At 45.9% G+C, this 9,945-nt stretch overlaps 1 protein-coding gene across 1 annotated transcript; it reads right to left on the bottom strand.

The window, feature by feature from the left end:
- Positions 1-4,657: 4,657 nt before the first annotated feature.
- On the bottom strand, positions 4,658-6,829 carry LOC142068470 (interferon lambda-3-like). The gene is made up of 5 exons (XM_075117624.1): positions 6,668-6,829; positions 6,148-6,225; positions 5,534-5,677; positions 5,152-5,229; positions 4,658-4,756 (listed from the first exon to the last, which is right to left on the bottom strand). The coding sequence occupies exons 1-5, from the start codon at positions 6,827-6,829 to the stop codon at positions 4,658-4,660; spliced, it is 561 nt and encodes a 186-aa protein (XP_074973725.1).
- Positions 6,830-9,945: the final 3,116 nt, after the last annotated feature.

The raw sequence follows: 9,945 nt of genomic DNA, 5'->3' as shown, positions 1-9,945 counted from the left end.
TAATGATCCACCGAGCAGCCCTTTCATTCATTTTTTCCCCCGCCCTCAGGAGTGACTCTGCGAGTCATCACTGATGAGCGAAGGGCGAAAGGACAGTGGTCTCAGTACTCTCACAATGGGCAGAGAGGGACTGTTCCCAGGAGGGAGCCTTCCCTCGCAGTCTTGATAACATCCAGGTTAAGGATCCACGTTTGTGATTTACCTGGGAAGCAAGGGCTGGGGGAAGGAAAACCTGGGAAGCACTTTTGGCGATGGTCCAGGGGGGAAGAGCCAGCCACAGGCTGTCTGAGCGCTGGGCCAGGCTGAATGGGAGTGTGGCAGGGGAGCAGGCTGGGGCTGGCAGGAGGTGAGCGGGAGCTGCAGAAATAGTGCGATACAGCCTGGGGGGAACAGCAGAGACTGGAGGGGGGAGGCACGGTGGTAGCAGCTTTCCAAGGTACTCCAGACCCAGGGCACTGGTCTAGAGAAGGACTCCTTTTCGCCACTGGGGAGGGGCTGTGTGCTCTCAGAGGCACCGACATAAATAAGGACCGTGTGTCAAGAGGGGTTTGTAAGCAGGTAGCTTGCAACAGAGGCTCCGACAGGTGGCCAATAGGAAGACAACTCACAGAGACTCCCAGTTAAAGCACCAGCAACAAGCCTGAACTGTGGCCAGTGGGACTGGGACCTAGAAGCCAATATTAATTTCCCTCCAAAAAGGGATGGCTTACCAAGGGCAGGCCAAGGCCTCGGCCTGACTCGCCCCTAGGGCAAGGATACTCTGGCGTTCAGCATGAGGAGTGGCTGTAGTTAGGAACTAGCACATGTATCTTTGGTTGTAACCGTTCAAACCACTGTGGTGAGGGAACTCGCACCCTTTCCTTCGTCCAGACCTCGTAAGGAATCGTTGCAGCTGAGCTGTGAGTGCATGGGCCTGTTCGGTAGAGAAGCTGGTTGACAAAGACTCTGCAGAATTCTTCTCTCTTCCGCCTTACAGCCTCTTCTGTTGTTCTTTCATACCAGTCACATCTCGGACTGTTTCTGGCTGCATCTAGTTGGGGCTGTAGATGAAATGGATCAAAGAGAAATCTAGGAGGCCATCAGATCTGATAACTGGAACGGAGGTTAACAATGAGGTGGGCCTGAGATCAACCCTGATGCAACCTACGCTTTGATGGCATATGAACTCTGAATCCAAGACTCTGTGTGAACATGGGGCTGGTGGAAGAGTTAGTGATCTTTCCTCCTTTTCTGCCTTTGACTTTTTGTTGTTTTACTAACTCTCCAGCCGTCTCTGCTGCTCAGGTAGGTGACCAGCTGTCCCAGTTCTGAGGGCCAGGCTGAGCTGATTCAACTGATACTAGAATTTATGCTGCTGTGACTAGAACCAGCTCGGCCATCTTGTTAGCTTTTTGCTGCTGTCAGTTCCAGCTGGGCCGCTGGGCATGGGCTCTCCTGGCTGCTTCATGGAACCAGGCCTGTGTAAGAGAGTGACTTGCTGGTAGGGTTGCCAAGTTTGACTGGACATATTCCTGGAGGATTCATCAGATGACATCAGGAAAATCCTGGAGGGTTGGCAACACTACTTCCTGGCCAGTGCACCCCCCCCCCTACTCATTAGGCATAGCACAGCAAGCTCACCTCTCCTTTGGGCCCCCACTGATAGCAGCTCTGGTGGTGCCGTGGTCTGCTGCTTCCTGTGACATGGCCTCTGCCCGGGTAACATAGAGCCCCACCCCTTCTGGAATAAACGAACGGTCAAACACACACTTCCCTGTCACCCTTACCTTGGGCCTTCGATCTGACACCAGACTCGTCCATTCCACCTTCCTGAGAGGGCTGCTAGGGGGGCACAGGCCTTCCCTCGCCCTGGGTTCTGCTATCCCTGGATAGGCAGCCAAGGCCTGACTGCGCAGACTCCTTGTGACCTCCCTGGACCGCTTCCTACCTGGCCCTGTCGTGGGCCTTTGACTCAGCCTCTTGCCAGGCTCCCAGTGTCTCAGCTCTGCTCTCTCTAAGCCTCTTCCCTGGGCTCACTGCAGAGCTTCTAAGCACTTCCTGCCACCTGGCTGGTTCTGCTGCAAGGGAATTTTCTCTGTGCCCCTGGCAGGGCAGTCCCTGACCCAGCTGAGTCTTCCTACCCCTGAACACCTCCACCAGCATAGAGAATCATGGGTGCACTCACTTCCCCCAGATTTCCTTCACTTCTGCCTTGGGTTATCAAATCCTTCATTGAGTTCTTCTACTTTTCTTCACTAGGCCCACATGGCTGCCATGCTGTGGCTGAGGAGGTTACTGGTCTTTGATCCTTTGATCACATGGACTGTGAATGCATAGCTTTGGTCTTCGTAAGTTATTTCTGTGGCGAACTGGCCCATCCAGTTCTGAATACCTCCAGGGCTAGTTGAGAGCTGTGTCTGGTGACTTTAACTCCGTGAGGGGTTGAAGGTGCTCGTAGGTCCCCTCTGAGATGATTGCAATGTCAGTTCCTGAGTTAATTTTAAAGTCAACAGTCTTGCCATAAATATTCACTTTCACTGTCCAAGCAGGCTCTATATCATCACAAGTGATAGATCCCAGAAAGAATGGCTCTTAATTGTCTGTAAAATGAGTCAGCTCCCTGACTGCTTTGGTGCAGCAAACAGGTGCAAAATGTCTATATTTTGTGCATTTAGTACACCGTGTATCTCTGGTTGGACATGCATCATCTCTTGGACTATGACTTTTTCCACACCTTGTTGACGTAGGCAGAATCTGTCCCTGTCCCTTGTTGACGTAGGCTGAATCTGTCAGGAAGCTCTTTGGGAATAACTTTTAATATTCATGCTGCATCTGTTAACAGCTTCTAAGCTAGTTTTTGCTTTTGAAGTTCTGAGAGTTGCTCTTGGTTTCCCTGTCTCACCAGCTCTGATGGCTTTGTTACTTGAATAGCTGTGGCTAAAATTCAATCTTTCAATGGTAGCTGCTGCCAAAGGTTTTTAATCAGTTACTGCAATAACTAGCCTGTCTATTTTCATGTTTTGCATTCCCATAATCATTGTTTTCAGCCAGAGTATGCAGAACTCTTATGAAACAGTCAACATTTTCCCATGGCTCTTGAATTCTCTAGTTTTCATAAACCACTTATCTCTGATGTATAAAGAATGTATCAAAGCTAGCTAGAACGCTTGCATAGTCATGTTTGTGACTGTCTTCAGTAAAAATGAAAAGGATTTAGAGATATGCTCTGCCTGTGTCTCCACAGCATACATGAAAGAAGATACCTGCATATCTCCAGTTTCTTTATGGACCTTGGTAGCAATGTGAAATCTTGCAAAATATTGTTTCCAGCCTGTCCATTGTGAAGGTTTGTCAAAGCAGATGTTTACTGGGGCATTGAAGAGTGGCATGTTGATGAGATCCTGCAACCTTTCTTGCTGTGTTCCTTCTGTCTGCAACCTTTCTTGCTGTTTTCCTTCTGTTTCTGTTTTTAGTTTACTCCTGACAACAAGTCATGTTCTCCTGTACCAGCTATGTGGTCAGGACTCCCCAGGGAACATTTGTCTAGCTCTAATGGTAATGCCAAAAGGAAGGAGAAAGACAAGATTCACAGCTCTCTTTGGCCTTTAGTTGCCCGTTTGGAAATGCAGTGAGGGTGATCCAAAAGCAAGCAGCTTTGCAATGTAAGAGGGAGGCAGTGTGGCCTAGAGGCTAGAGTGTAAGACCGGCTCTCAACATCCTTGGCTCTGCCACTGGCCTGCTGAGTGATCTGGACAAGTCACTTTGCCTCTCTGTGCCTTAGTTCCCCATCTGTAAAATCAGGAATAATGAGAAGGACTTCCTTTGTAAAGCACTGTGGGATCTACTGCTGCACAGCACTCTGCAGGAGCTGGGTATTATTACTACAGTGCACCCAATTTTCTGTTAACAAAATGCTTTTAATTGAAAGACAGGAATGCCAAAGCCTGGGAAAACAATTTTATTGGTTCACAATTATAAATAAAAAGGCATAATCTTAGTAATAGATAAATACATAAATAATAAATAGCTGATCCATAATAAAGAACACTTTGGTTCAAGTCTGGAAGTTATACAAATCAATTACCCTTCTTAGTCAGGTTATAATACATAAAGAATCAGCAAGATAAAAATATACTCTGTATAAATACATCTGCCGAGGATATTTACAGTAAGAATGCATTTCCTGAGGTTGTTTCTAAGAGATCTGAAGCTGTGACTAGTATGTAAATCCTAGAACTGGAGTGCGTTGTTTTGTTGTTTTAAATTAAAGCTTATGAAATGTTTCCAATATTTTTGGATCTGTTCCCTTGGCTAAAATGCATTCATATAGTGACAATACAATTACATTCAATAAATAATATCCCCAGAGGCCAAATCCTATTGAAATCCTAAATTCCAACTGTGATGAAAAATGGTCCTACAATTAATCTTCTGTAAGGAGTCTAGAGTGCTGCACCAGCTGGAAGTTGGAGCAACCTGGAGGCCAACTGTTGTGTAATTCTTTGGTATAAAAGGATGGAATCAGTTTGCTTGGGGACCTATGATCAGAAGCCAGAGGGAGAAGATGAATGTTCCTGGTTGACCCATGTCTTCTCCCAATATGTATGCAGTGCTCTCAGGCTCGGGACTCTCCGGTCTCTAAGTAGATGTGGACACGGGCACTGCAGAGACCAGATGGCTACACACAGAGCTCCCTGTAGGCTGCGCATCTCAAGTCTTCGTTCAGCAGTCGGAAGAGATTGAGGATCACAGATGCTTCCAGGCAGCCAGGTGTTTCCTGGGAAATGAGAGACTATTTACAACAGGAAGTGTGAATGCGGCTAAATTAAAGCCACCATTCTTAAAAACGAAGAGATAATAAGGATAGAAATCTCCCTGCTTCACCCCTCCTCCCGCATTTCCTAAAAAGCCTGATTTATTGCAGAGGGTCAAAATCCCTGGTGGTATAATCTTGTTACAGACAGTCACTGTAGCAGCAGACACAACAGGGTTTTTTTATTGAGATCTGCTAGATTTGTGCACAGCTACAGTTCTGGGATTATTGAAACAGGCTGGACAAGGCACCAGAGAATAGATTGTAGAAATCCACCCTGGCCTCTGGGATGGGAACCTAGTTCCTTCTCTAATTTGTATGGAAGTTCCCTTTCCTCATTGTCTCGACTGACTACTCACCGTCTCTTTGCTCTCATGGAAATTTTGGAGCCAATTGTTCAGCCTCCTGGAGTGTCGATGAGAATGAGTTTCTCTGGTCTGAAAACAAAATTGATACAGACTGGTTGGTGCCCAGAGATTTCAGCCGACAGTGGACCAAAGCCCTTTCTCTCCAGGCGCAGAGCAGTTGTTGCCCTGACATAGTCTAGGCGGCTACCCTTGTGCATATCATATCAACTACCCCCGCTTTCAATGTCCTATGTAAGGATGGGCCCAAAGCAAGGGCCACATGCAAGTATTTGTGGGTACAAGGTAAAGCAACCCATTTGGGAAATTCCTAAGGGTTCTCCTTGAAGAGATTCACATCTGGCACTGAAAGAGAAATCTGTCACTGAATACTCACGCAGCCCCTCAGGTCCCCTCTGATTTGCGTCAGGATTTCTAGAGGCCTTGAGAGCAGCTTGGACAGACTGGTGTCCTCAATGTTCTCCAGCACGTTAATGGTAAAGTCCAGCTCCTTCTCTACCAGGATGACTCTATCGTGCTCCTGGGGAGAGAAACTCGTAGGTAAGACAGTGTCTGTGGGAGAAATATACACAGCTGTGCAGATACAGGACTAGAAATTCTCATGCGTAGGGGTGGTTAGACTAGGTTGAAACAGGAGATTTTCCGAAGCCACTCAGGGCTTTATTGATTTGTCAGTAAATGAAATATTGAAATCACTCTGGACTGCAAACAGCTTCATCTCCACACGCCTTTCTTGACACCAGTTTATAGCCAGTGAGAAGACACCTGAACTGAAGGTGAGGGGTGACCCTTATTTACACTGAGAAAGAGCCACAGTCAGATCAGACATGCTCCTGACTCAATCAGTGACTTCCAAGTCAATGGTCAGAGTGCCACGTGTCAGATTAGCATAGGGCTAAGTGAGATCAGATTCAGAGGGGGCACATGTGAGGAGAGAAGCATCTGCTAGCATGTGACCTTCTTGTACCCCTTGACTGAGATTTTTCGTACCGACAGCTCTTGGACTTCCCAGTTCCGGTGGAAAATCCTGGTGCTGCATTTTCGGTCTGACAACAGCATCATGTCCTCCTGGAGGCAGAAGGAAAGAACAGAGACCCATATGTATGTAGGAGCAGGAACAAACCTGTACTAGTTCTTCCCTCAGTTCTATCCATGCAATCCCAGTGGTGATGCAGGGAGAAGAGATGCTGGTATCAGATGTCTCCCTTGTATCTCTCGGGCTGGTATCCTCAAGGGATATGACAGAGATACTCATGACGAACTTTAAACTGTGCTTTGTCATCCTACTCCAGTGAGGAGAGGACCTGGGTTCAGCAGACGCTGTGCTAGAGCCCTGGAGCTTGCCAGCAGGGTGCTAGAGCTGGGAGAAATGTAAAACCAAATCCTTCTTGATAATTGGTTTTGAGCTTCTTCCCTGAGTCCAAAGGGACACGCAGAGAGGGCTGCTCTTCAGATTACAGCCCAGGGCTCACAGTGCTGTTATTGCCCAGGGTGTGTTCTTCACACTTACAAATTTGTCCTTGGCTTTCTTGAAGGCCTCCAGTTCCCGAGGTGGCAGGGACTTGTATTTTGTGAGGTGGCATTTTGTCCTCTCAGCGCCTTTGGGAAAGGCCTCTGTAGTCATCGTCCAGATGGCCAGAGCAAAGAGAACTTTGTAGCCTACGTTCACCATTTTCCCTAATGGAGACAGAACGGGAGAGATACATGACTGACATGCCAGGTTGCCTGGCTTACCAGCCAGCGGGTTGGATGGTGTCTCATAAGCTAGGCCTGCACTGGAGACAAACCTAGCTCTAAATTTTCTTTTTACTGTTTCTTAAAACATTGTTAAAGCTACTGCAGGAGGCAGCTGGGGACACATCAGAATCAGTGAAATGCCCAGCTGAGTTCGGTGGCTTCCTATAGGGGACTGGGAAGTAAAAGAATTGTTACCATTTCTCATGTCTTCCTCAAGCCAACCAGTTCATTTGATTGGCTGTTAAATTAAACAGCTGACAGACGTGACAGTTTTCAGAAAAAGAAGAAAACAACATATTGAGATTCAGCAGAATTATCAGTTCTTTTCAGACCACTCTTCAGATGTCAGCTGTTGTAAATACTTGTACACTGTGTAGTCAAAGAATGAAGTAGCTAGTCAGTGGAGCAGGATACGTCATCCGATAGCATTTGTTACAAATTGATCCTACTTCTTTTAGTACAGCAAAGTGTGAACTAATCCTAATTTTATGCAAATATATATCTGCCACTTGCCAAATAGTTCTGATCAATAATTTTCAGGCTACTGACCGTTTTTTGTCTTTTTGCAATTTGATAGTCATTGTATATTTTGTTGCTGGGCTCCTAAATCCCATGACATTGTTTCTGCTCCATAATTTGATGACTGAACTATTTTTAATCCATGCACATTTTTGTATGAAATGTCATTTGTCAAAGTTTTGGCGGTAGGCAAACACTTTTCACAAGTACCCAACAATTCTCCAGACACAAAACGAAAACATGCTACAAATCATAGCAACTTGAACTCCCATTTTCTCCAGGAAACTATTCATGAATCAGAGCGTTTTTTGTTTAAATATTCAGCCATTAATAATACATTACAGGTGTAACGCCCTTTGCTTGTACAACATTCATTCCTTGCTGTCTACCATAGAGCACAACAGAAGCCCTCAATAAAGAGAAATTGTGTCGTAAGGAGAGGCTGCAGGCGAGTCACCCTTACCTTTCCGTGTATTTGCTGGGACGTTGCTTTAGTTGCCTCTTGTGTCTCCGGGCTGCTTTGCCTCTCTCTTGGCTCTGAATGTGGTTTTTCTTCTCCATTGCTCTTGCTTTTATACCAAAAGGCTCTTTCTGGTTAAGAAAAAGTACATGAAACCTCATTTTGCTTTAGTCTAGGGCAGAAAAACCCAGCTCTGCTGTCACCCAGCAAAGAGCAGCTAAGTGTTTGGAAAGGGAAAGCAAAAGTGAGGCAGTTATTACAGGTGAGCTCGAGTACTGAGGGATTTCCAGGTGAAGAAAACACTGTGCCATCACAAGTGAACTATGCAGGAGTTCCCTGCCTAGAGTAGGTGTGTATGTAGACGTGGCCTTTGCTGAATTGCAAAGCCCTTTGGGGTCCAGCGTAGAGAAGAATCTCAGCCCCTTTTGTTTTTAAAGTCCTCTTCCTTGCAGATATAGCCTCGAAAATGTAAAGTGAGCAGGTGGGTTGGAACCTGCTCACCAATCTCCTGCAGATCCTGGTTACTCACAGCAAACCAGGACTGGCCTTTAATGTCTAGACACATCACAGATGTGCACTGACGACTACAGTAAAGGCCGACATGCAGTAATTTCGGGCTGGGTGGGTATTTGTTTATCCATCCCATCTGTTTTACTTTTCACCACAAAAGCCAAGAACATACCGTCTCTGTGGAGGTCTTCTGTACTCTAGCATTACCAGTTAGCTGCAGTAGCATTTATTCCACTCGTGCACAGAGGCCCCAGTCAGGATCAGGGCCTTTGTACACAAAATAAAGGCAGTCCCCTCGATAAGTTTACAGTTTAAATGGAGCCTTGGCACAATGGGATTGTTGAACACACGTGAGGGGGAGAGACATGGATGGCAGTAATAGGAGCAAAGCTTTGCTTGGATTAATGAAGAGTACATGTTTGAGTGTCTCCTTTCCTAGGCGCAGCTCTTTGCAGTCCTCCGCTTCCCCCACCTGCCATCCCTAGACCTCACACTGTTCTCGTATGTGTGTTATGATCTGTTTCCAGCCTTTTGTTCTGATCTTTCTGCTGTAGAAAATGCCTGTATTCTACTGTCGTTTCCTTGCCTCGGTCAAGGCTGATCTCCATTATTCAGACATAGTCTGAGGAATAGAGCCAGACAACTTTTAAAGTAACAGATCTCATGCTCCCTTGCCTCATTTAAATGTGACCCAAACATGTCTCTGAAATACAAAGCTACACCACATAAAATAAAGATATTTTAAATGTTGTTTCTCCTTTGCTTACCTGCCAGTACGTAGAATGGTATGATTTTCAAGTGTTGCCCAGGCCCGACTATGATTTTTTTAATTGATACAAAAAGAAAAGGAGTACTAGTGGCACCTTATTGATACCATTATACCAGTTCAACAAAGTGTGGGTGCAGTTATGTCAGCATAACAGTGCCTGATACCGGAATAGTTATGTCTCTCCCTGAACAGGCAGAGCTATTGGCGGTATAAGACATCTGCATTCCTTTTAACCATACCGGTATACCACAATAGTCAAAGAAGTACAACATACTAGTTGTGAAAAGACTTTGATATCAGGGGCTTGCATTTGAGTAGATGAAAGAGCTCTAGTAACACAGGAAGCAGCTCACTCCTTTCTAGGAAACAGACTCTTGAATGACTACACTCAGGTTTTGGAAGGTAGAAAAACCCTTTGATTCACCTTTAAAGGGCCCTGTCTGCCACTACTTACTCAGACAAAACACCCGTTGACTTCAGTGGTATTCAGGCTATGAAAGCACTGCAGACCCAAAGCTAACCAGCTCCACCATGCCTAAGTCTCTGTATACTCTGTCAACTTCCTTTTATTAGCCCTGATTCCTGTTTATCTTTTATGCATTATTCTCTCTCTCTCTCTCTCTCTCTCTCGTCTGAGAGAATAAGTGTTAAGCATAACCAGGTAACTGGCAGGCGTAGTTATCAGTTATGTCAACACAGGTGTTTAAATTCCTGTTGCTACCTGTGCCATTGTAGGATGTGCATGATTTGCACACAAAGTTTCTAATGAATAAAAGGAAACCTGTGTGTATTT

Source organism: Caretta caretta, chromosome 11 (genome assembly GCF_965140235.1).
Source record: "Caretta caretta isolate rCarCar2 chromosome 11, rCarCar1.hap1, whole genome shotgun sequence".
NCBI lineage: Eukaryota > Metazoa > Chordata > Testudines > Cheloniidae > Caretta > Caretta caretta.
The sequence above is the reverse complement of the archived record's forward strand: the minus strand, read 5'-3'. Positions and strand labels throughout refer to the sequence as shown.

Bases quoted from the DNA above. Each gene is read 5' to 3' on its own strand.
- LOC142068470 (XM_075117624.1), bottom strand. From the start codon at position 6,829: ATGGTGAACGTAGGCTACAAAGTTCTCTTTGCTCTGGCCATCTGGACG. The intron at 6,226-6,667 runs GTAAGTGTGAAG...TTCTGCCTCCAG, and splicing joins AGAAAGCCAAGGACAAATTT to GAGGACATGATGCTGTTGTC. The intron at 4,757-5,151 runs GTGAGTAGTCAG...CTCATTTCCCAG, and splicing joins TCCATGAGAGCAAAGAGACG to GAAACACCTGGCTGCCTGGA.